The sequence below is a fragment of the Prionailurus viverrinus genome, chromosome E1 (assembly GCF_022837055.1).
Source record: "Prionailurus viverrinus isolate Anna chromosome E1, UM_Priviv_1.0, whole genome shotgun sequence".
Classification (NCBI taxonomy): Eukaryota; Metazoa; Chordata; class Mammalia; order Carnivora; family Felidae; genus Prionailurus; species Prionailurus viverrinus.
The window spans coordinates 45,222,305-45,248,238 of NC_062574.1; the positions used below are offsets into that span (position 1 = coordinate 45,222,305).

The window sequence follows — 25,934 nt, forward strand, 5'->3', positions numbered from 1 at the left end:
AGTGTCCCCCCAAAACTCACGTCCACCCAGAACCTCAGAAAGGGACCTTCCTTGGAAACACAGGCGTGAGTACAGATGTAATTAAGAGGCGGCCATACTGGTTTAGTGTGGGTCCTAAAGCCAGCAACCGGGGTCTTTATGGGAGATGGAGAATCAGACGCAGACACACAAGGAACAAGGCCAGGTGCCAATGGCAGCAGAGACTGGCGCGGTGCGGCCACAAGCCAAGGAACGCCAGTGCCGCCAGAAGTTACGAGAGCCAAGGAAGGATCTTCCCTCAGAGCCTCCGGAGAGGGTGTGGTGCCGATGACACGAATTTCAGACTTCTGGTCCCCGGAGCCAGGAGAGTATAAATTTCTGTTGTTGAAGCTACCCAGTTTGCGGTATGCGGCCCTAGCAGGTGAATACTGTCAGAAGAGCACGTTTGCACGTCCACTTGTGTATTAATATTGATCTCCCCCAAAGTCATCTCTCATTTCGTGGGATGACGGCAGTGGGTAGCTGTGTTCCACCCCTTTAACTTCATTGGCATAGATGGCTACACCTGCCAGCAGCCTTAGATCAGACTTAGGGGCGCCCGCGTGGCTCAGTGGGTCAAGTGTCTGACTTCAGCTCAGGTCATGATCTCACGGTTCGTGGGTTTGAGCTCTGCATCAGGTTCTGCGCTGACAGCTCGGAGCCTGGAGCTCTCTCTCTGCCTCTCCACCGCTTGTGCGCTCTCTCTCTCTCTCTCTCTGACTGTCTTTCTCAAAAATAAAATAAACGTTCAAAAAATACAAAAAAAAAAAAAAACAAACCAAGATCAAACTTAAAATCCCCTTTCTTTCTTGGTGCTGACTCCTAATAACTTTTCAAATTCATTCAGTTCTTTTTTGTACCCTTTTCTCTATGTTCCCAGCCCATCCGGCTATGAGTCTAACAGATGAGGAGACAGAAATACCGTGAGAGAATCTAAAAGACAGAAAGAAACGTTTGCCACCTGGTGTTCCTTTAGACTGGTTACCATCCATGGGAAGACGACTTTAAAAAAAAAAAAATGTTAATTGCCGCCTTGGGCTGAGCGTGTGCCCCTCAAATTCCTTTGTTGAAGCCTTAACCTGTGTACCCCAGCAGGTAATTGTATTCGGAGACAGGATCTTTCAAGAGGTAATTAGGTTAAAATGAGGTCATTAGGGTGGGCTCTCATCCAATTTAGGTGGAAGAGATAAGGACACCTCACACAGAGAGGGAAGGACTCAGGGGAGAAAGCGGCCACCTACGAACCAAGGAGAGAGGGCTCAGAGGAAACCAGTGCTGCAGACACCCTGACCCCAGACTTCTAGTCTCCATAACAGGGAGAAAATAAACTTCTGCTGTTGCAGCCACCCAGTCTGTGGTTCTTTGTTATGGCAGCCCGAGCAGATTTATACAAGTCTAAGCAAGTGCCATTATTGCTTCTAAGCCTTGTGAAAATGCGCTCCCCAAATTGACTGCCTCCCTTAGAAGAAGGCGCACAGACAGGCTAAGCAACACTTGAGTGTTAACTATCAGGTGAAACATAACGCTCTTCAGAAGCAAAAGAATCTATAAAATGGACCCACCCAGTAATGCCTCCAGGAGCTGGGACATGCTAACAGTCACTCATACCCCCACGCAGAGCCCTGTCCAACAGGGTATTTCTTTTCTTTTCTTTTTTTTTTTAACATTTATTATTTTGAGAGAGTGAGAGAGAGAGAGAGAGAGACAGAACATAAGCAGGAGAGGGGCAGAGAGAGAGAGGGAGACACAGAATCCGAAGCAGCTCCAGGCTCTGAGCTGTCACCACAGACCCCCGATGCAGGGCTCGAACCCCCGAACCGTGAGATCATGACCTGAGCCGAAGTCGGACGCTTAACCGACTGAGCCACCCAGGCGCCCCTCCAAGAGGGTATTTCTGTATTACTTCCTTATTTCCTTCAACGTCCAGGATGCTAGAGAGCTCCTGGTAATTATTTTTGTTGAATGCTTTGCTCTTCATCATTCTGCAAAATATTTTCATATTTTCCTGTATTAAGATGTGGCACATTGCTATTGCCATGTGCTGACAGGTTTGGTTCATTCCCAACCTTTTAATGAAGAAACCCAAGTTGCAGGCCCTGGTCCAGAAAGCAGGTAACAATGCCAGGGCCAGCCTATTTTCCAGGCCCCTGACAACTCTCAGGCCAGGAAAAGACTTTAAAGTGTCCCCTAATCAACCAATTACAGGGGAGGTGAGGTGTCTAACTGCTAAAACCACATGCCAGGACATTAAACTTACGGGAAAAACTGTGAAGTTATTCTTGCAGCTTTAGAGATCTTACTGATACAAAGTCAAAACCACTAATAAACATCTCAGAGATTTCCCTAACCACGCTATTTTGGAGACCTAACTATAAAGAAACACTCAGAATTTCTCCTAGGAGCTACATCGGACTCTTGATAGATTTCAGTTTACTGAATTTGCCTGTAAGTATTGGTGACAGAGGGAGCATCTCCTTTGAAGAAGACTCAAAGTCAGAAGCTATAGAATGAAGAAAAAAGCGATTGTCACAGGAGCCTGGGAGCTGTTTAAGTAAGTCCTCTTTGCTTCCCTAGGATTAGGCTACTACAAGGAATTTCATTGCCAAGGACATCTAGCAGTTGGGAGTTGAATACACATGGATGGACTCACAGAGAGAATAGGCAGTTGTCTTCCGAGAGGGGATTTCTCCCTGCACAGGGGCAAGAGAACAGAGCCCTCCCCTAGTACCCCATAGCTAGCTAAAAGTACAATCCTCCAAAGGCCAACCGGTGTGGAAATCCAATGAACGGGTTCATCATCCAGCTGGAGAAACTGTCCCCAGTTAAAATGCAAACACTTGAGCAGGAATAAAACACTGTCGGTTGCTGGACAGCTCCGTGTTCCGCGGTGTTGTCCAGTGTTTTCCCAGAGGCATCTAAGGGATGACGCTTAACTGGGAAAACGGGAGAGTTCAAGATTAAAAGAGGACAGCATGATATCCAGTGGACGAATGAGGGTTCCTGAGGAGGGAGAAGGACACCAGGGAACACCTGAACTCCATGCTGGTTGTGAACGGACAGCCTGGTAGGTGCTAATCTGGGCATCAGGCACTTGGGAACCTTGAGTCAGAAGGGGCAAATTCTCTCTCCCAAGATCAGTTCTGTCTCCACAGGAGGGTACTACCTAGCAAGTCAGTAGCATAACCGAGAAGGAATTTGACATTTTAGACTAAAATGCAAACAAATAAAGGCTGCCGGTGGGCTGGTGACGGTAGCTCAGGCAAACCTATAACCCGCTTGACGTTAGGTTTGCATTGGTTTCGCTTTGTAAAACATGCCTTCGCATCTGCCAGGCTGTCTAGGTAGAATTATTCCTGCCTGGTGACTTCTCCTATTATAAAAGAACAGGACACTAAAGGAAAATCTGTTTCTAACTGGAGTTTCTTACAGCCTGTGCTTGCCTGACTCAAGTCCCCATTCACTTACCCCTCCAATAAGCTTTGGAAAGGTTTACAGAAAATAAAGTAAGTGCCACGTTGTAACTAAATAATTTCCCAAATTTAATCCGTCTCTTTCTCTACTGGAAAATAACACCCATTCCTGCTCCTTCCACAGATAACGCAGAATTACAGACAGTTCTCCATCTGCTATGTTAATGGATCAATGAAAAACAAACAAGCAAACAGAAAACCTCACTCTTGAAGAGTTTCAACATCCTCAGAACAGACAACAGACTGAAATGGATAGCTACCAATTAGTAAAAGAAGGGACTGATTCACTTTTTTATTACCCTTCTGTAGCCTAGAAGGAGTGCCAATAAAAATAACAATAATAAAAATCCCACTGGGCAGCTGAATGGGTAAGGTTGAGGCAGAAAAACCCAAGGTCGAGATGAACATCGGGGTCATGGCGCCATCTGAAGAAAGATGCATGTTTTGGAGTTTTGCCTTCTAAAAACACCTATTATTATGTATGAAATGTCAAGAGATACATGAACCCTTTGGTGCCCATTCACGGACCCCAGATATACAGAACCTCTAACCTAATTTCTAGAATTTACTCAACAACATAATTGCCCACAGAGGTATACGTATAGGAATGCTCTCTGCCACATTCTTTAAAAAAGCAAAAGACTGAAAACAACCTATAGGGCCACCAAGAGGGAACTAAGAAAGTAAGATGATAGCCAATAACATGAATGGCATGAATCTGTGAGCATCCCAGGAAACTAAGGCTAAAATGTATTGCTTAGTGAAAAACACAAGGTTCGAAACCATGAGCCAAGCACGACTGTATGAACGTACCATTTCTGAAAGGACCCACAAGAAAGAGTGTGTGTGTGTGTGTGTGTGTCTGAGACAGATGCCTGGACCGTAAAAGAGTTGAAGTTGGAAGAAAAATTACTTCTTCGTTTTTAATCCATGTGATTACTTTTTTAATTAAAAGAAAGCCAGTTGGAGAGAGAGAGAAATAAACAGCTGAATTGAAAGAGAGAGAGATTGATTGATGGTTTTAAAAGAACTTCTGGTCTAGCTAATCCCAAAATATCCCCAGCCTTGAGAAGAGTTGCCATCGTAAAACATTAGGCACCAGGAGCTAAACAGGAAAAGTATCTCATAAATGCCTTCCCCGGCTCCGTGGGGTTGCTACCACCACTCAGAATAGCTGAATCTTCTCTCCCACAGTGTGGCTTCTCTGGCTTTTCCTCTTGCTGAACCAATTATGGGACATTATAACAGCGGCACCAATATTATTTTTTAAAGGCTAATGTTATTCACTAAACACCCATTAAACCGATCTCCACATTGCACTTACAGCCAGCTTAAGGGCACATCCAGATGGCACAAATAATGCATATTTGGGCTTGATCTGCGTGAGGCCAGTCAGCAAATAGCCGTTATCGGTTTTAGGGTTGTCAAATGCCTGACATCCACAGGCGTGTCCAAGTGAGCCGAAGAGAGACCTTTCTGGAGATGGCTGGGATCCCTCAGTCTCGGCGAATCATCTTTGTGCTCCCCGCAAGGGATCTTTGCCTTTGCGTCTGACCAGTTAGCAATGGCGATTGGAGGTAGCCTGGTAACAGGCCTCGATGTTCCTGAGCAGAGGATAGGACTGCATCTCCCTCCCCCACAGCCTCCACCCCCACTCACCGCTTCACCCTGGGTTGCCAAGAAGACCCCACGGTCCCAGGAGGCTCCCCTGCACGGCCTACTCCCGCTGGCTCTATGTTCTCATGGCCCCACTGGACAAGGTCTACACAGGGGACTGACACTGTTTTCACTGACATGCTCTGAACCTTCCCCCCTGTGGCCTTGAAGACAAAACAAAACCAAAAAAATGGGATAGAATAAAATCTGGTCAACTTTTTCATCCTAGAGAAGGCTCAGAATCAGGACTTTTGTCAAGTCTTCAGAGGGGTCCACAGGAGTGCTAGCCCGGTATGGCCAGTAAGAGTGGACACGTGTTCCCACGGTTCGGCACAAAAAGTGACAAGCTTTCCTGGAAGACAGTGCCCCATCCGGTTTCCAGACAGTTCGTGATTCCCCGATAGAAAAGGAACAGTGGACAACACCTGAGTCGCTCTGATTGGAGTACGAATGGCACGTGTGATGCGAGGCAGGGGGCAGATTTTTCTGTGCTAAGCCCTCTAGTACGTGAGCTGATGTTAGATGAGTTTCCACTTCCCGGTTACATCCCCCTAGGAAGCTGTAAGAGGCAGAGAGGATCAACCCGAGTGGGGAAGATATTCGAGTTCTCCATGAATAATTCATGCAGGGCACAGTCTGAACACAGATCGGAGAACCAGCATCGCTCTAACATTTACTCCCCCTGAGGTCTAGAGATTCGTCGTAGCCTACACATGGCAAAAAGATTGAATTAAAATACCAGCACGGAAGTTTGAAAGGGCTTTTCTCCCTTGAATCACCAAGCCAGCCTGCTTCTGCCCAATTCACTCAAGAGAGAACTCCGTCAGGGGGCGCCTGGGTGGCGCTCAATCGGTTAAGCGTCCGACTCCTGATTTCAGCTCAGGTCATGATCTCACAGTTCATGAGATCAAGACCCGCATCAGGCTCTGTGCTGACAGTAAAGAGCCTGCTTGGGATTCTCTCTCTGTCCACACACCCCCCCCAAAAAAAGTAAAAATTAAAAAAAGAGAGAGAGAGAAAGAGAACTCTGTGCAGGGGAGGAGGTGTCTGTTCTCAATATCTTTTGCACGTCCGTGGTCTACAGAGGAAGTGGGAAGGGCAGGGGCCAGGGAAAGAAAGTCATCCACCTCTCCTCATGCTAACGGACCCTTAAATTGGCCAAATGCCCTGAGTGAGTGAGCAAAGAAGAGGCAAGGAGGGGCAGTCTTACCCCGAGACCGGAAACCAATGAACTCCTGCCCGTGCACCTTCCACTCCTTGTCAGTGGGCACCAGTCCCTTCCACACCTGCCCCCTGGGGATTTATGAACTGTGATGAGATCCCTCTCGGGGAGCGCATTCCCTCTACCTTAAGAGTTTTCTGACTCCAAACTGAATCAGTGAGAGAAACATCCAGTTTCCCAGATGAATCAGAAAAAAAAAAAAAATAAATAAAAATGAAAGTCACACGAGTGGAAAGGAGCATTTAGGGTCTGTCAGGGATGGGGAGACGGAGGGACAAACGCCAGATGCTGTGACCCAGACCAGCCCTGCCCCATCAGAGGGGTCCCTGCCCACTCAGCCAAGCTGGAAAGACGATGGAAAGGCACTGTGAGCTCCTGTGCGGGAAGCAGGTGGTTTGGAGAACGACAAGAAAGGAAGGCATGGGGCCAGACACCAGTTCAGCGTCGTGCAACTGCGGGGTGAGGAATTCGGATAGACAGAACACCTGCCGTTTCCCACCTATCCTGCCTGACTCAGCCCCGGGTCTGCAGGGAGCTTGCCTGAAAGAAGCCCAGCTCTACCTATCCGGATGGAAAGTTCACTCTCGGGGAAGAGCAGCCTGGGACCCTCAGCGTCAGACTTCTTCATCAACGCAGGGGCGAAGTTCAGTGCCAGGGCCGTTGGGGGGTCTTCTGCGGCACCCTGAAACAAGAAGCAGTGATGTCACTGTAACACCCCCACGACCTTCATCCCCCAGACTCCTCCAGCTCAGAGCTGCCCACGCAGCTGGCCGGTCTCTACCAAAAGCACCAGACCCAGATGTCTGGCCAGGCCGGCTCACAAGGAAGACAACTCACTTTCTGGGCGTGGGACTTTCAGGGTGACAAAAACTCTGGGGTCCGAGGATCGATGCTGATCCTAGAAACGGGAAAAACACGTACTGGGAAAGATGGGGCCCCATCCCACGCTTCACCACTGCAAGGCAACGGCATAAGGGGGGCTCCGTTCCTGAACTGTCAAAAGAAGCCAATACGGCAGGTTCTCTCAGACGGCAGCCTCGCTCTGGAACAAGGTCAACATCCTTGGTAACTGACCACCTTCACGTTTCTCATGAGATCAAAAGGGGAGGAGAGCCAAACAAAAGCACCTCAAAAGAAGGAAACAGGGACAGTCCCGGGGACCCAACATATCTGGTGTGAAGTCCAGACAGACCTTAAGACAGCCACGTCACCCTTGTGCTTTGTAACTAGTTAATGTGACGGTTTTTACATCAACCAGGCAAAGTCTGGATTTTGAGCCCCCTGTTTATGTAACAAAACCTTATTTACCGCCAACTTCGTGCAGACTTGGGGAACAAGACAAAGTCACAGCTTTTCATGGAGGCTATATTCGAGTAGGAACAGATAAATGAATCCATAATGGGGCCAACCTTCTCTTCCAAAGCCATCCACGGACCCCCCCCCCCCACCCTGCTGACAGTTTACAATGTGTAAGATCTCGACGGGAATGAGGAAGATGGGTAAGTCCCCCCCAAAATGGCTTTCATCCTCCACTTTCACCCAAACATGTTGATGCTAGTTGCTAAGGGAAGGGGAGTAGAATCATCGCAATGGGCAAAAAACAAAAAAAAAACAAAAAAAAAAACACAGATATTTTTTGAAACCCAGGCAAACGTAGTTCCAAACAGAAGTTTCCATTTAAAATATGTGTCTCTGATATGGGAGAGGAGAAGGCTGATGATCCAGTGAAATGCATCCATTTACAAGCAACTGCTAAAATTCTTGCTTAAGCTTCTTTCAAGAAGGAATCTCACCAAAGTTATGGCTGACTGTGTCTCTCACACACACACACACACACAAACGCACCTTCCTGTTTTCTGTGGATCAGGAATCAGAAAGAGAATCTAATAATTCAGATCGCTTATTCAATTATTTCTTTATAATTAATGGTTGCAAATGAAAACATAAGCCCTCCCTCATGTCTCCCCACTTGTCCAATACATCGATATTATTCTAATCATTTTATTTATAACACCCGCTATGATACACGTTAATAAGGGTGCCAACAGTCGTTAAACCTTGTTTTGTTTTATTTTATTTTATTTTATTTTATTTTACTTTATTTTATTTTATTAATGTTTATTTTTGAGAGAGAGAGACACACAGAGCATAAGTGGGGGAGGGTCAGAGAAAGAGAGAGACACAGAATCTGAAGTAGGCTCCAGGCTCCAAGCTGTCAGCACACAGTCTGATGCGGGGCTGGAACTCATGAGCCGTGAGATCATGACCTGAGCCGAAGTTGGATGTTTAACAGACCTAGCCACCCAGATGCCCCTGGACTTTTTTATTTTTTTTATTTTTTTAATGTTTATTTTTGAGAGTGAGAGAGAGAGGGAGAAACAGAGCGTGAGCAGGGGAGAGGCAGAGATAGAGAGGAAACACAGAATCCGAAGCAGGCTCCAGGCTCTGAGCTGTCAGCACAGAGCCCGATGCGGGGCTTGGACTCAGAAACCGTGAGATCATGACCTGAGCCTAAGTTTGATGCTTAACCGACTGAGCCACCCAGACGCCCCCCCACCTTTTTTTTTTGAAACTTGTTCTAAAAGGGGAAACAAAGATGCCTCGTGGCTGTGTCTGAGCTTCCCTCATTAGAGTCCTCGGGTCCCTTTACGGAGTCCTAGGGGCTACAGGATCTCACCGGCTCTGTCACTGGGAGAAGCACAAAACAAGGCAGCCTGTCACAGCATATCACAGTCAAGGCTGGCACTACAGATGGACAGAATCATGGGGACAGAAGGGACTTCGAGAGGGCCAGTCCCGCTCCCTGCTGAAACCCCCTGTCAGCACCCCCGAGGGACAGCTGGTGTCTGTGCTTGTGCCGTGGGCCATATCGTCACAGCTCTTTGTTTGTTTCTACGCTTTAATTATTTCCAATTCTACACCTCACCCTGACATCGAGGAACCACCGCAGCCCTAAAAGACGCGTGTCGCTACGAGCTTGTGTCGGCTGATTCTCCTGCCCTGGTCTTCCTTCTTTTTACGACGTGATTGACGCGCACCTGGGGAAAGCAGATGAAAAGAGAGCCGCTTCGTTGCGCAGAAACGCCACAGCGTTCAGATGCTCGAGGCTGGTTACTTGGCCCATTTAGCAAGGTGCAGCTTGGGCAGAGCTGGGTGTAGCTGACAACAGTGGTTTTCAACCGCGGTGATTTCGCCCCCCAGGCAGGGCACACTGGCAGTGGGCTCTTCTCTGTGTGCGTGGGGTGGGGGACAGGAGTGGTACCGGCATCTAACAGACAGCAGCCAGGGGGGTGCCGCCCAGGACAGCCCCCCCAACAAAGAGTGATCCAGCCGAGCGTCAACAGGCGGAGGCTGGGGAACGCTTTAGAACAACTTAGGACGGGGGTGCCTGGGTGGCTCAGTCGGTTGAGTGGCCAACTTCGGCTCAGGTCATGATCTCGTGGTCCGTGAGTTCAAGTCCCGCATCGGGCTCTGTGCTGACAGCTCAGAGCCTGGAGCCTGTTTCAGATTCTGTGTCTCCCTCTCTCTGACCCTCCCCCGTTCGTGCTCTGTCTCTCTCTGTCTCAAAAATAAATAAACGTTAAAAAAAATTAATTAATTAAAAAAAAAAAAAAAGGAACTTAGGACGGGCAGAGCCCCAAAGCTCCCCATGTTGTTCGCGGTGCTGGAAACTCGCAGGCCCTCTTTTTCACTGCGAAGGGAAGACTTCTGCCACTTTGTCTTGGAAGGTCGTTCGCCTTCATGCATCCGGCAAACTCTTATTAAGCATCAACTGTATACCAGAACTGTGCCAGGTTCTGGCCCAAGTTGCCCAGTCCCCCTGGGCTCCTGAATCTTGGCACTCTCTTTCCGGAGACAGACAATAAACTAATACCGGATATAAAACAGAGCGCCAGGAAGCGATAATGCAAGGAGAAAGAGGAGGTCCAACCGTTCCCACGGCGTTCCTAGCACAGCGGAGTCCTCGCTGGGTTCCCGGGGCGAGCCGGGCTCTGTCCCAGCACCTGAAGGTGTGCCAGCTGGTCGCGAACTGTTACAGACGGCGTGCTCCTCCAGGCAAGATGCTGAGGGAGGCCTCTCCGAGACCGTGGCGTTTGTGCAAAGACTGAAAACTAAGGCAACAAGCCGCCAGGATTTCTGGAGACCGTGTCTCAGGCCAGACACGGCAAGGCAAGCGTCCCCTTTCCCCGCCGTCTGCGTTTACCATTTTATCCCCCCTCCAACTTCACTTAGAAGCTGTCCTTCTAAAAGCGAGACAAGGACCCAGCATATTCCACCTGTCCCCAGCCTCCTCCGGTGTGCCCCATCCCACACCTCGCCTCCGAAGGCCTGGGGCGAGCCATGCAGCAGAGAGCCGCGGGGGGCATCCGGGGCGAAGCCAAGGACGACATCTACACCCATGCCCCGGCAGCACAATCCATGTGCCTCTGAGCCCAGGACCCAGCCGGCCTCCCGGGGCTCCTTACAGACTCCCTTCTGGGATTCTCAATGTCCCTGCCCTCCACTCTCAACCGCCGATGAGGAAAACAGAAATAGAAACACATCCCTTGGAATTTCCAGGAATGGTCCCAGTGGGGGATGGTGACCCTGCTCTGGTGGCTTTATCATAATGCCCCTGAAGGTGGGGGGAAAGCCAGGAAGCATCTGTGGGACCGTCCCGCAGGGCTGACACTGCCAGCCCCCCACCCCCGCCCCCACGCTCCGCAGAGCCCCATCTGCTCCTGGAGCACTCACACAGCAGGTGGAGGGAGCACTACCTTAAACACAGAAGGCCTTGGCCTGCATGTGAGTGACCCCAGTGAGAAATTCCTTCTCTGCATCCTCCTCTTGCTTTGCTGATGGGAGCACAGCCCTCTTTACTTGATGTTAGCATGTCCTTACATTTCTGGGGCTTTCCTTTTCTTTCTTTCCTTTCCTTCTTTCTTTCTCTCTTTCCTTCCTTCCTTCTTTTCTTTCTTTCTTTCTCTCCTTCCTTCCCTTTTCTTTCTTTCTTTTTCTTTCTTTCTTTCTTTTTCTTTCTTTCTTTCTTTCTCTCCTTCCTTCCCTTTTCTTTCTTTCTTTTTCTTTCTTTCTTTCTTTTTCTTTCTTTCTTTCTCTCCTTCCTTCCCTTTTCTTTCTTTCTTTCTTTCTTTCTTTCTTTCTTTCTTTCTTTCTTTCTTTCTTAAATCTTCTGCAAAGCTTTTCCATTTGTGCTTCCTACTCAATCCTTGAGGGTCCCGCGAGGACAGGAAGGTGAGAGCATGATCCTTTCCAGGGCAGACATTTGACTAATGCAAGCTGCTCAGCTCTCCACTGCAGCCCTGACAGCCGGCTCAGCCGTCCATCAGACGGGGATGGGTCCCCCTGCTCTCCCTGACAGCTGCAGCCGGGCTCCTGGCACTCCAGGCCCTTCGGGGTTGCCCTGTCACCCTGCAGCTCCCAAATGTCAAGGTGCCAGACACACAGGCCCCTTCCCAAGCCACCAGTCTTGATTTTCTTCTGCACCACCCCCTCCCCCAAGCCCTCCCCCTGCCCTCCTCCCCGACCCCTACACGCCCCTCCAAATCCAGTTTCGTCCCGAAAGCAGGGGTGGGTGCTGCTGGGAGGCACCAGGCAACACCATCAAGGGCCGTGGAACTTGAGATCACTGTCTTCTTGTGACAGAATTATTATTGTTATTACTAATGTTGTTGTTAATGGCTCAGAGCGAGTGTCCGGTCCAGAACAAACACAACAATTTCCACTCATTCTGGAAAGGCTGTGCAAAAGGGGCAGGACCTGGAGAATAATTAGCACTTCCCAGAAGCAAAAGAGAAGGAATGGAGAGAAAAGGAAAGGACAAAATAAAAGTGGGGGAGGGAGAAAGGAAGCAGCCCCACGATATGCCTTACATGGAAACATAAAGGCTTTGGGGCGCCTGGGTGGCTCAGTCAGTTAAGCGTCCAACTCTTGATTTCGTCTAGGTCATGATCTCACGGTTGTAAGATCAAGCCTGTGTCAGGCTCTGCACTGATCCTGGAACCTGTTTAGGATTCTCTCTCTCTCTCTCTCTCTCTCTCTCTCTCTCTCTCTCTCTCCTTCTCTCTCTGCTCCTCCCCTGCTCAAGTTCTCTCAAATAAAAGAAAAAGAAAACACACAGGTTTCAAGGAATCATACATATATCTCCTCTAAGAAATACCATCCGGGGACTACTGATCAGGGTTTGCTGTCCCAGGCACGAGCCTGAGGTTTCTAGAGCCCCAGAGAAATCAGTCCCACAAGGAAAAGCCTAGAGTGTAGCCAACAGCATGTAGTCACGTCCAGATGAAAAAGTCTGTAACAGCAAATGGCAGCACCCGGGGCAGGGCACAACTATGGATATGTGCCATGGGGGGCCAAAGGTCTGCAAGCCCCAAAGCTCGCTGTAAGAAGCTTGATGGGTTTGCTCCAAGTTCCAATGGCCAACTTCAACGTGCCCACCTGTCCCTGGTTCTTCTCCCACTAGGATGTCATTGCTACTAATAACCGTCAGGGAGGGCAAAGCAGACCAACCTCTGACTCTCCTGGGCGTGCTGCCTGTCATGTTCATTCAGGCTGGGGGAGTCCTGACTCTAAGCCACCCCAGCCCCATGGAGTGCAGCCTCTTGAATTGAGGTTTGCCTGCGGGTCAGTGCTCTCTAATGAAGGGTGGAGGGAAAGGTCAGAGGATTAACTGGTGCCCCTGCCAGCCACCCAGCCCCAGCGGAGAAGGGGGATGAGGATCGCAAGAGGGGCCACACTCCCTCCCCACCGGCACTCACGGCAAGCTGATGTTTCGGAAGGTAGCTGGAGCCCACGTGGGCTGGGCCTCCTCCCCCGCCCAGCCTCTGCTCCCATCACCCCCACTTAACCCAGACGCGCAAGGTGACATTAAATAATTGATGCTGTTTTTATTACCGGGAAATTGCAATAATAATGACACTCGTAACACAATCTTAAATTATTCCACATAATGGAAAAAAAATTAAATGTCACCCCTGATCACTAGCCAGAATATGGATGACACTTACATAATAGATGACCTTCTCTCCCAGGGAGCCCGGCAGCAGCCTGGTTGCCTAGGGCTGGCTGGCTTAGGGTGACAAGTGGCTGGCCTCCAAGCAAACAGGGACACAGGGACACAGGGTGGGGTAGACGCTCAGTCTCTTTCAGGCAGGACGCTGTCATCTTTCTTACCTCAGTTTGCCAATGTGTTCAGGGATCATGGGTCATAACCAGGAGCCTTAAAGACAAGGAGAATCACAGCTCGAAGGACTTGGTCCCTCCTGGTTTACCTTGCCCGAGTACACTAGGATTGTACCTCTAACTCAGCCTGTGTCCCCTCTCCCCATGGCAACAGCACGGCATCCAATCAGTGGCCAGCGAGGAGGTTTTCAAGCTTCTGATTACTCGATACTTAATACTTTTAAAATCTTGGCTGAAGAAGACTGAGCCCCCTCCTCCACGAAGCCTTCCTAGATAGGCCCAGCCTAGTTTGGATTCACTACGCCTCCCTCCCTGCGCTCCCCTGACATCCCACGCATGCTTCTGTCACAACAGTTACCAAACTGCGCACGGTCACTTTCGGTGTCCTTGGCTATGTCAAAGCCACAGGATTCTCAGAGCAGGAGCTGTGTCTTCTGGCTCTTCTGTGAGAGACAGGACAGTGTCAGTGTTCACTAACTCCATTAACTTCCAGGAAGGGATGAACAATACTACGAAATCTCCAAGGGGTGGGGGGGCTGGGGAAATGTTGCATAACATGCAACACAAAGAAAGAAGGGAAGGGGAAAGGATTCGTGAAGAATGGGAGAGAAAAGACTTCAGAGCACTCAGGACATTCTAGCTAAGAGCACGAAGCAGGGCTTCCCAACCCGCTCCCCCCCCCCCCCATCTGCCCTCTTGATGACTGCATGAGGTCTTCGATATCAGCCCCGAGGCCACGTGAGGATGTGCAGCCGCCTGGCCTGGGACCCGCCACCCAAAGGCTAATCCATTCCTCTTCCTGGCAGGAACGCTCAGAGCGGGGCAGCCCAGCTCTCTCGCCTCGAAGGGGAGACCTTTCCACTCTGAAGCCCATGACCCATCCAAGGCCACGCCTTCCGCCGTTCTCCCTCTCTCCTCCACGACCTCGGCCCGGAGCTTCGTGATGGCAGAAGTTAACTGCGGACCTCTGGCTATATTTAAGCTACGCAAGGATGCTATTACTCAGACTATCTTTTTAGGGACGAAACCTTCTCCTATTTCTGATGCCAAATTACTATTCGTAATCAAGCCTATTTAATCATATAAAACAGATTTTAAAGCAACACACGGCTTTGCACAGACACAGCTCTACAAGAGGCTGCAAAGAGAGCCCTCCAATAGCTGTCCCAGGTAAGCGACGGTATGGTTGTGCTCCAAAGAGCTGGGTCTTTTGCTAGCATGGTTGACCGAGGGGGGGGTGGGGGGGTTGGAGGAGTTTTCCAAACTAGGATGCGTTTTCTTATAACGCGAAATAGAACTTTTCCTTAAAACGATAATACAAATCTAAAGGAATACAAGTACCTACGTACAATGAGGTATTTTCTTTCTAATCCTCAGTGAATATCCATCACTCTTAACCTACTTCTAGGTTTAGTCCTAGAATTCACGAAAATACACCCATTAAAATACACCCGAATACACACAGGAGCCTTTTCTTGCTGTTCAACAGTTTGAGAACCCCCAGCTGGGTTTTCTCATACAACTTTTTCTTACCTATGTTCTCCTTTAGAAGGATATCAGATCCCTCCAGAAATCTGCTAAAAGACAAGATTACTCTTCCCAGAAAAAAAAAAAAGTGCATGTGTATCAGACATTTATTGCTAGATAACAAAACACCCCGAAACTTAGCGGCTTAAAACAACAGTTATTCTTGCTTGTAAGTCTACAGTCAACGGCCTAGGCTCAGTCAGTATCGCCTGGACTCACAACTCGCCCAGGGGTTGAATGGCCCAGGACGGCACCTGCATCGGGCAGTCCACAGCCTGCCGGCCAGCAGTCGTCTGGCTCTTGGCTGGGAAACCAGGGCCCTTGTCCACGTGGCCTGTCATCCTCCGGCAGCCTACACTGGGCCCGTGCATACAGCGAATTCAGGATTTCAGCAAGATAAGGCGACATCCAACGTCAAGCGCTATGCAAGTCTCTGCCTGGATTCCATCTGCTACCACCCACCCCATTGACCACCGCAAGTCAGTGACCACTGGAGGCGTGGACAAATCGACCGTAGCTCCTCCTGGGAGGATTCAGTGTCATGTTGCCAGAGTATGGACGTTCAGCGGGGGAGGACTCTGTGGCCATTTTCACAGTCTACCACAGCACATGTGCACAGACACATAAAATGTTGCACCCAACATCAGGGAGCCCGTGAATTGGCACGCAGCCCTCCATGGATCTAGCCTATACACAACTGCTCTGGATTAAACCCACGATTCAGTCTTGTTCACACAAAACAGCGCTTCTCCGATGGGGACCCAAGGACACGTTCTCGGAGGTCCGAAAGTTTAATATAAAAGTTTTTTAATTTTGGGGCGCCTGGGTGGTTCAGTCAGTTAAGCGTCCGACTTCGGCTCAGGTCCCGATCTCACGGTCTGTGAGTTCAAGCCCCGCGTGGGGCTCTGTGCTGACGGCCGGGAGCCTGGAACCTGCTTCGGATTCGGTGTCTCCTTCTCTCTCTGCCCCTCCCCCACTTGTGCTCTGTCTCTCTCTGCCTCTCAAAAATAAATAAATGTAAAAAAAAACAAAAATAAAAATTTTTAATTTTGTATTTTCGTTTAGATGATAATCTACAGAAACAAATAATGCCAACAATCTGAATCACCAGGGTGACTCTTTTATAACCAAATCCTACTGCTCGATTTCAGCGCCTGGGGCTGCGTCCGTGTTGACGATGGAGTGGGTACTCGGCAGTGCTGAGTTGGCTGTTGAGGGCTAATTGCTGAGCACAGATTCAACAGACAGATTACACATTGGAGCCAAGCTCAGACCAAATGACTTCATGGAGCCCTGTACAGATGATAGAGGCTTCTAGTTCTAGAATAGCAGCCGGAAAGCTGACTCCATCCAGCAGCTCCTGCTGGGACGGACTGGCCGGAACCAATGTCAGAGAAAGCAACTCTGTTTGTACAGAGCCTCTTGTCTACACCATGCTCAGCTCCTAACATGTCCCTTTTTTTAATGTTTCTTTCTTTATTTTTGAGAGAGGGAAAGAGCGAGCGTGCGTGCGAGCAGGAGAGGGGCAGAGAAAGAAGCGGGTGGAAGATCTGAAGCGGGCTCGGCACTGACAGCACAGAACCCGACACGGGGCTCGAACCCACGGGCCACGAGATCATGACCTGAGCCGAAGTTAGATGCTTACCCGACTGAGCCACTCGGGCGCCCCTAACATGCCCTCTTATATTATCACATGGGATCCTCGTTATCTTCTTGTGATGTAGACCGACAGATAGCATCACTACCCCCGTGAAGGGCTGAACTTCATCCCTAAAATTCCTGTGTGGAAATCCTAACCCCCAGCACCCCAGAATGGAACCCTATTTGAAGATAAGATCTTTGAAGAGGTAATTAAATTAAAATGAAGTTATTAGGATGGGCTGTAATCTAATCTGACTGGTGTTCTTACAAGAGGAGGGAATCTGGACGCAGACACGCCCGCAGAGAAGACAATGTGAAGACAGGGACAAGACAGCCACCTACATGCCATGGAGACAGGCCTGGAATGGATCCTCCCTGGAGACCCCCAGAAGGAACCAACCTGGCCAACACCTTGGACTTCCAGCTTCCAGAACTGTGAAGCAGTAGATTTCTTTTGTTTAAGCTACCCGGTCTGTGCTGCTTTGTGGTGCTTGGTACCATGCTGACTGACGCACCCCCATTTTACATTTGAGGAAACTAACTCATAAAAGCTAATAACTTACCTAACGTCACAGTGAGTCACAGGCACGTGTGGGATTTGCACCCAGAACTTCTGACTCCAAATCTCGCTGGTCCTCCCAACCACCAGGCTGTGGTCAGCCAGGAACGTGCTAAAGGCAACCTACACTTCAAGAAGTGACCCCACCAAGGAGCACCTGGGTGCCTCAGTCAGTTAAGCGTCCGACTTCAGCTCAGATCATGATCTCGCGGTTCGCGAGTTCGAGCCCCGCATCCGGCTCTGCGCTGACAGCTCGGAGCCTGGAACCTGCTTCGGATTCTGTGTCTCCCTCTCTCTGCCCCTCCCCTGCTCATGCTCTGTCTCTCTCTCTCTCTCTCTCTCAAAAATAAAATAAACATTAAAAAAAAAAAGTGACTCCACCGATATCGACCCAAAGGGTGGGACGTGTGTGAACACACGCACACACTAGGTGCCAAGTCTCTGCCGCCACATCCAGCAGGGAGAGCTGTCTGAGCATGGTGTTCACGCAGGGGCGACTGGTGCTGCTCTCTCTCCAGGCCTGGCAGAATCCCAGAGCTATGGAACCACGAACCTACATGCGACGGCCCACGAAAACTCACTTCACGGGTGTAGACGGATGGAAACTAACGCGAGATTCTACGGGGTAAGGGCTCCACCTGAAAACCGCGTCTCCAGGCAACAAGAGAAAATCCTAGAAATCTTATTGCTGGTAAAGATGGCCTCACATGGAAAGCAAGACACAGAGGTGGTCATCAGAAGGGACAAGGGTGCCCTCAGCGCCATGCCAGGGGACACTGAACCGTCAGCCACCCGTCCAGGGGATCGGACAGACAAGCACCAGCTTCAACAGACCAGGAGGGAAGCAACAGGGTTGAGGCCTCAACACGGCTTCAGCGTTTGTCCCTGGAGCCACTTGGGCAAAGCACGATTTCCTCACGGCCTGCCAGGGAGCGGCCCGGTAGGGGAGGCGGGGACAGGGCGACAGCGGGGGCCCAGGGTGCAGGAAGGCACCACCACCAGCTCAGCAGCACCTAGCCCCCAGGGGGCTTGACCACCAGGGTCTGAAGCCGCCAACTGTTTCTGAAAACAGTCGCCTCCTGATGATTGTGTCTCCAGGGCTGCGACACACGGCTTCCCAGACGGAACTGGGACCGGAGTATACGGCCCAGAGGAAGCCGGCTGAAAAGGCTGGAAAGGGTGGAATCTGGGAGGGGGTTAGTGACTCCAAGGATGGCAGAGAGGGAAGGGGGACTCTTCGCGTGAGGATGGAAATCCCTGTGCGTTTTTTGGTGCTAAGGAAATAGCGTGCAAATGGCACGCAAACCACTTCATAACAGAAGCTCTGCCTTTGAAGAACAGACTTCATTTTTTTTTTTTAACAGCCTTTATCCAAGGCATCACTCTGCTTGGAGCGGAATTAATTATTCAACGTATCTGGGCTGGATGAAAACTTGGCAGCTGAAAAGGTTCTGAAGCAGCCTGCTTGGAGGGAATGATTTTCTGCTTCCTGCTATGGGGACGTGGAGACCCACGTCTTCCCTTTTCTTTCTTTTCCAAAGCAAACAACCAAGGGCAGACACACAGCCTGCGTGTGTGAGGCCGCCACGGCTGTACAAATCACTGCACGTTCGGGGGCTAAAAGCAACCATCATTTCCTATCTCAGCGTCCACGGTTCAAACCGGGTCCTCTGCTCAGGGTCTCTCTCACCGGGCGCAAATCAAAACCGTGATCTCATCTGAGGCTCGGGGCCCTCTTCCGAGTGCACCGGCTGTTGGCAGAATTCAGTTCCCAGTTGATGAAGGACCGAGGTCCCCCTTTCACTTGCTGGCTGCCACCTGGGGGCCGCTCTCAGGGACTCGATGCCACCCTCACATGTTTGCCGTGCGACCCCCACCTCAGGCTATTCACAGCATGGCCGTACTCCTTCAAGGCCGGCAATAATCCCTCTGACCTCAGACAGGGCCTAGTCTCGCCTGTAAGGGCTCACCTGATTAGGTCAGGCCCACCCAGAGTGACCTCCCTTTTGATGAACTCAAAATCAACTGATGGATAACCAGAGCATGAACCTAAAGGGATGACATCCCAAAGAGGGGAGGGGATTCTACAGAGTGCACACCATAAGAGCCCACAGCCCTTACGGACCACCTCAGAGGTCCATCCTGACATTTCCAGAGTCGAAATTTCTCCTTCGATGCCTGAATCGGGAGCCATATGTTACGAGAAAGATCTAGTGTTCCACCAATTCTCTGCAACACAAACTTCCCATCAAAGCCCAACCTCACAGAACAGTCTTCAGACTCAGTAAACCATGGCAAGACGGCGTGTTCCAGAGGTTCCGTGAGGCAGAGGCTTTGGCTTGGCCGTGAAGGGGAAGAAATCTGTAGTGTCCCCCAGGGTCAACTGACCCACTAGGCACAGGAAGTGCCGTGCCCAGTGGCCCACTTTTAGGGGCCCCTGAAAATGTTCTAATTTCTTTTAAAATCAGAAGAAAAAAAATGAGGGATAATGAATGTGTAATAATAAATCCACCCTGCATTATATTCACCTTTCTACCAATACAGCTGGAAAACACAACTTTTAGTTTTTTTTTTTTTTCGGTGGAGGAAGGGGGGCTCGTGAAAGTCCAAAGGCAAGCCGGATAGTGGTGCCTCTTCGAGGGGCACGCTGGTTTTCCTAGCACAGCTCTGCAGTGATTTCAAAGGGCAACGGAGCTTGTCTGGGGAAGAGGAGTGAGTCAAGCCTGTGGGTCAGCCCTACAATGCTGACCTTTGGACGAAGCGAATTAAGAGTGCTAAGTGACAAACCAGGACAGTCCCGGGCCACTGCAGGGCAGTGCTGATATACTAATTAGTTTGAGGGGAACAAATCAGCCTCAAGTTATAAACACAGGGCTCATAAGGCCATGTTTGGTCCTGGGATGAGCCACTTGGTTTTGCTTGAGTCCGTGGTCATGCTGGATTCCTAATTCCCATCAACTACCTCACAGCTGGGAGCCAGTGGCCTCCAGGGGGAGGTAAGGATAGAACTGAAGCCGTTCAAACCCTCCTCGGACACCAGCAAAAGGGCATAAAACTCTTCGTCATTAACAACGTCAATAAGATCATTAACCTATTAAAACGAAAAAGAAAAAGCAGGAATTGTGTGTGTGTTCAATGTTCAGAGTTAAGCATCAGGACGAGATACTTAGGCATGAGGATGAAGGGGGTACAGAAATCCCAGCGAGGGTCGACAAAAGTTGATATCAAGATAAAAGTATAGGGCGGAACCCAGGACGGACAACCACAGAAAGCTGCAGAGAGAGGCACGGTCATTGCCGCCCCAAGAGCTGTGGAGCCTGGGCAGAAAGAAAGCGCTGCTGATAACAACACACATCAACTCTTGCTTGTGAAACAAGGGGGCTTGGAAGTGGATAACGCCAAAGGGTTGTCCTACACCCAACCTTCGGTAAATCTACGAGGGTCTAATTCCAGACAAGGACATCTACTCTCACTCCACGGAAGGGATAATCTCTCCACCCACACCTCCCCATAATTTGCCAAGCCACTTATATATATGGTGCCTCTTGAGGAAGAAGCCCTTGGCTGCAAGGTGGATCCCAGCTAGATCGGGGTGACAAGCCCAGCAGAGGGCAACAATGGAGTGACTTTACATCCGAAAGGGCATCAAGGGTGACAGCGGCTGCCAGGTCTAGCGGCACAGGGTATAGCCTTTCTGTCTCTTCTCAGGCGGAGTCTCCTCACGGGAACACCACACCCACAGGGCTGGCAAGAGGTGGAATGCCCAGCCCTTACGAGGATGGGTTCCCTGGGCTTCCAGGCTGAGAAAGACGGGATGCCCACACAAGCTAGCCCAACGAGCTTTCAGGCAGGGGGCGCTTCCCCCATGAGGATTATCTTTGGGCAACAACACCCTCCCTACCACACAGGGAATCTGAGCAAATAACCACAGGTGACAGATACGGATGTTCTGAAGGTGACAGCATTTTCAGAAGGTCACAGACCTGCTATAGTGGGATACCATATCTTGTTGTTATAGAGAAAGCACCCTGCTGAGATGAATAAGCACAGGTGAGAAAGTGGTGTGTGGGTGTGTGTGTGTGTGTGTGTGTGTGTGTGTGTGTGTGTGTGAGAGAGAGAGAGAGAGAGAGAGAGCGAGCACGTGTGTGTCCCTGTTATCAGGAAGACCCAGATAACAAATATATCGTGGCAGAAGTCAGAAATTGGCCTCCACATCAGAGTGCCGTCCCGGGAAGGAGACCAAAGGGTCGGTGTGTCCACAGGTGCCTGGGAGAGGTAGACTAATTTAAGAGAAAAATCACAAGATGTCTCTTCCCAAACTAGAAAAACAATCCATCATGGAGAGCTCCGACAACCAGGGGAAAGAACCGTCTGCCAAACACACACACACACACACACACACACACACACACACACACACAAACACTCATCAAGAGGCAAAAGGGGCTGACTGCGTTTTTCCAACACGTATCTGCAGGTTGAACGATGTGTGAGCTATTCCCACCGCACACCCTCGGAGTGGGTGCAGGAGGCCGGCAAATCGGCCTCAGCTTCATCGAGTGAGGGCTGGAGAGACAGACCTCATCAGGCAGTGTGGGATCAAGGAGAGGGGTTAATATGCAGGGTTAACTATGTCCTGGCCCCTGGACTAAAGGGAGTGATCTGCTCTGCCTGCTCTGTTCTTTTCCACCCTCCGTTGTTGCTGTTTTTCCCTGGGCGCAGCTACTATGATTCAGGCCCCTCTCCCTGCCCTCTGCCTCCTCCCCCCGCCTCCTCCCTCATCTGACCTGGAACCGCATCCTGCATACCTGCGCGGCGCAAGAAGACAAGATTAACGTGTTCCCCCGGGGACCTGGAGAGCAGAGTTGGGATTTGCCAGTAGGAGTAGGAGCAAATGCTTATCTGGAATATTAGCTGTTGCCCCCAAATCCCATGAGCTAAGGGGGCAAGCTGGGAGGGAATGTGTCCACTATTGAATTAAGAGGGCACTGATTAAGAGGGGCTTGATTAACGTGTCCCCGCGGAGGTAAACACGGACCGCGCAAGGCTCAGAGCAGAAAACCGTCTGGCCGGACTCCTTGCACACTGGTTATTTGACGTTCTCTTTCCCTCCCATTTCTAAGTCCGGGACAATCGTGTGGAAGGAACTAGGTGAGGGTCTGAAGGGCTACTGGCAGTGCTTAAGGTCACACGGAGGGAACCCACTAACCGGGAGTCAAATCCGCCCGCCTGCCACCAGCCCACCTGCCTCGGACCCTTGGGTGCAGGTGGGTGGGACAAGTGACATCCACAGGGGCCCCGCCTACCACACAAGCCTGTGCTGTTGGCGCCTGAGCCCTCCCTACCAGCTCTGCAAGCACAGCCCTTCCCTTCGAGCAGGATGGAACCAGTCTCCACTGTGGATTATTCTACCCTGGGCCTCCCAGAGGGCTAACTAAAAGGAAAAAAAACCTTTTATTTATTATATTTTGGAGGGGCGGATCTCCCAAGCCAGGGTTGTTCTGGCCCCCCCAGCAGCCCCATGCAGGAGCAGGGGATCACATCCAGAGACCTCGACTGCCCCACCTGAAATGCACAGCCTGTGCGTCAGCACAGGACGCCAGGGCCACCAAAGGAGAGGCCGAAGAGTCCTCCTGGCGGCTCTTCTTATGCCTGGGACACATTCCCCCAGTTTATGGAAGCACGCTATCGCAGGGAGCCGGACCACAGGGAAGGTTCAGGGTTAGATGTGTTAAGGGAGCCCCACACCAGGGCGGGGCCTCAGGGAAGGATGGGAAAACCAGCGGCTTCCAGGGAGGACACAACCAAACTGATTTCAGTTGCGGCCACCAGGATCCAGCCTCACAGAGGAGGAGCTTCCCAGGGAGGGCTCTAACTTCTTAGAGGGTCCAATGTGGGAGAGGGAGATGGGGTGAGACGAACAGAAGATATGGGCCGTGGCAACTGTCTACTAAAACAAACCCCTGGGACAAAAAACAGGGCATCTCCAGAGCTCCAGAGCTCCGGCCAGGGAACCATGAGCATATGAGCCTGCGCAATTCGCCATCTGTGTTCTCGTTGGCTCTCTCCCTCTTCCTTCCTCCCATTCTTCCACTGCCCCCTCCCTGTGTGTGTGTGTGTGTGTGTGTGTGTGTGTGTATCCCTCTCCCTCTCTCTCCTTCTCTCAGACACACACACACACACACACACACACACTATATTTTCTATGGGTATTTTAAAGATGTGTGTAAATATACAGAAAGAACTATCCAAAAGGAGACGCACCAAACCCATCTCCCTCGGTTTCTGGGGAAATGAGGATCCCGAGAATAGCTGGTGATCAAAGACAACAGATGTTGGTCTAATCTTTAATATTTTGTAAAGATCGTGAAGCGCACAGGGCATGTGTGACACGGGGAGGCCACAGTGAGGTGAGTTCATCCCAGAATACCATGGGCTCTAGCATATTCTCCCCAAGCCTGGCATTCCAGCTGCTGGGGCCCCTCCTCCTAAAAAGGATGGATCCTGCCAGAGCCTGGGGCCTGATCCCCAGGGGTGCCCGGCACCACCAGCTTACTATACTTGAGCCAGGGCTCCCCAGGATCCACAGAGCATTTATCTTTCGCTCAAATAATTTTTAAAAGTCCCAAACCATTCGGGCGCCAATGGTTTACTTTTTTTTTTTAATTTTTTTAGTGCTTATTTATTTTTGAGAGAGACAGAGACAGAGTGCAAGCAGGGTAGAGGCAGAGAGAGAGAAAAAAAATTTTTAATGTTTATTTATTTTTGAGAGAGATGGAGTGCAAGCAGGGTAGAGGCAGAAAAAGAGAGACAGACAGAATCTGAAGCAGGCTCCCAGCTGTCAGCACAGAGCCCTACGTGGGGCTCGAACTCATGTGAGATCATGACCTAAGCGGAAGTCAGATGCAGGCCTGAGCCACCCAGGCATCCCCCCCCCAAAAAAAATTTGTCTAAGTCCCCAACCATTTGACCTTTACACTCTCAACAGTTAAAAGGCCAGCTTCTTAAAAAAAAAATAAGAAGAATCACTAAATAAGTCAGAGTCCTTTGTGGGGTTAGAGAAAAAATGCCAACAGACTACATTCTCTGTTCCCCACACCCTGCTGCCCAGCTTGTGACTTTCTGCTTCCTGTGGCTGCAACTTTCTTACCTTTACATTTCCAATACCGTTTATCTGGGCTAGGAAGCATGAGTTTATTACAGGCGACAAGCCCTGCATCAGAAGCTGTGCATTCAGGAACCAGCCGCACCATGCTAATACAGGATTTCTCTTTTATGCCCCAAACAAAGAGAATCCTGAGTATATTTTATGCCCCAAACAAAGAGAATCCTGAGCAGCTGAATTGCCAGAGCGGCAGGGAAGAGAAGCTGCTAATAAAAGAAACTATGTAACAGCCCCATCAACTTAATATTTACATGAAAAGTCAAGCCTTGACATCTTGCTGAGGGCAAAACTCAACAGAGAGAATTCGGTCCACTGTAATACACCAGGATTTGCCCCAGAAGGCTCTCATTTTATGCCTATTAAAAAGGCAATCAGAGGATTAACCGGGAGAATGGCAATCCAGGGGGGCCTGAATCCAAGGACCGTGAGTCCTGGGGTCATGTTGGGCTCCTAACCTCACCAGAGGGTAAGAGGAAGGCTCTCCAACAAAAGCAGAGCAGAGGGGCCGCCTGGGTGGCTCAGTCGGTTAAGGGTCTGACTTTGGCTCAGGTCATGATCTCGCAGTTCATGAGTTTGAGCCCCACCATAGGGCTCTGTACTGACAGCACAGAGCCTGCTTCAGATCCTCTGTCTCCCTCTCTCTGCTCCTCCCCCTGCCCTCCGAAAAAATAAATAAACATTAAAAAAAAAAAGCACAGTGGAAAGTCATTTCTCCTGAAAGGACTCCCTCAAGCTCTCCTCACAGGGTCCAGCAGGCCCACCACTGTGTCTCCTCACCCACTCCACCTCTGCGGGACTCGGGACTCAGTGACTCCCCTGTGCTGCTGGATGCGATCACCAAGAGGCCGAGTATCCTGCCTCTGAATCACCCAGACCTCTCGTTTCTTGAATTTCATGCTTTTCCGTCAATCCCTGCTTACCAAAGCATGAGGGGCAGGAGGAGGGGAGACGGAAAAACAGGGATCCGTAGCTCCCGCTTACTATGGCCATTGTGTACAACAGGTTTGGGCACAGCTGGGAGCCTGAGTTAAAATGAGACTTCTGGGAGCGCCTGGGTGGCTCAGTTGGGTTAAGCGTCTGACTCTTGATTTCGGCTCGGGTCACGATCTCATGGTTTGTGGGATCGAGCCCCACGTCAGGCTGTGTGTTGACAGTATGACGCCTGCTTGGGAGGCCTGTTTCGGATTCTCTTTCTCTGACCCACCCCCACTTGTTGTCTGTCTCCCTCCCTCCCTCCCTGTCTCTCAAAATAAATGAAAAAAAAAAATTAAAAAAAATTTTAAATACAAATAAATAAAATGAGACTTTCAGAAGCCAATTGCCTCTTACAGAGGTAGAAACAATCAAGGTGTGCATTCACATCCCTCGCCCAACACACACACGCACGCACACACACACACACACATACGCACACACGTTTCCCCTCCCTATCTCTGAAAATCAGTTTCTCTCTCAGGTGGCCAGAAAGCAGCTTTGGGTTGACTGTTCAGTGCT

The 25,934-nt window shown here is 50.3% G+C and overlaps 1 protein-coding gene across 4 annotated transcripts in view; it reads right to left on the reverse strand.

Annotated features, from left to right (window-relative positions):
• The window catches only part of SLC39A11 (solute carrier family 39 member 11), a 342,858-nt gene that overhangs the window by 234,930 nt on the left and 81,994 nt on the right, over positions 1-25,934 (reverse strand). For 3 of the 4 annotated variants that reach the window (XM_047832145.1, XM_047832146.1, XM_047832142.1), the window contains one exon: positions 6,907-7,048. In XM_047832145.1, coding sequence (XP_047688101.1) covers positions 6,907-7,048 — 142 coding nt within the window. The remainder of the gene's footprint in view (positions 1-6,906; positions 7,049-25,934) is intronic. The other variant, XM_047832143.1, reaches the window with a different exon arrangement.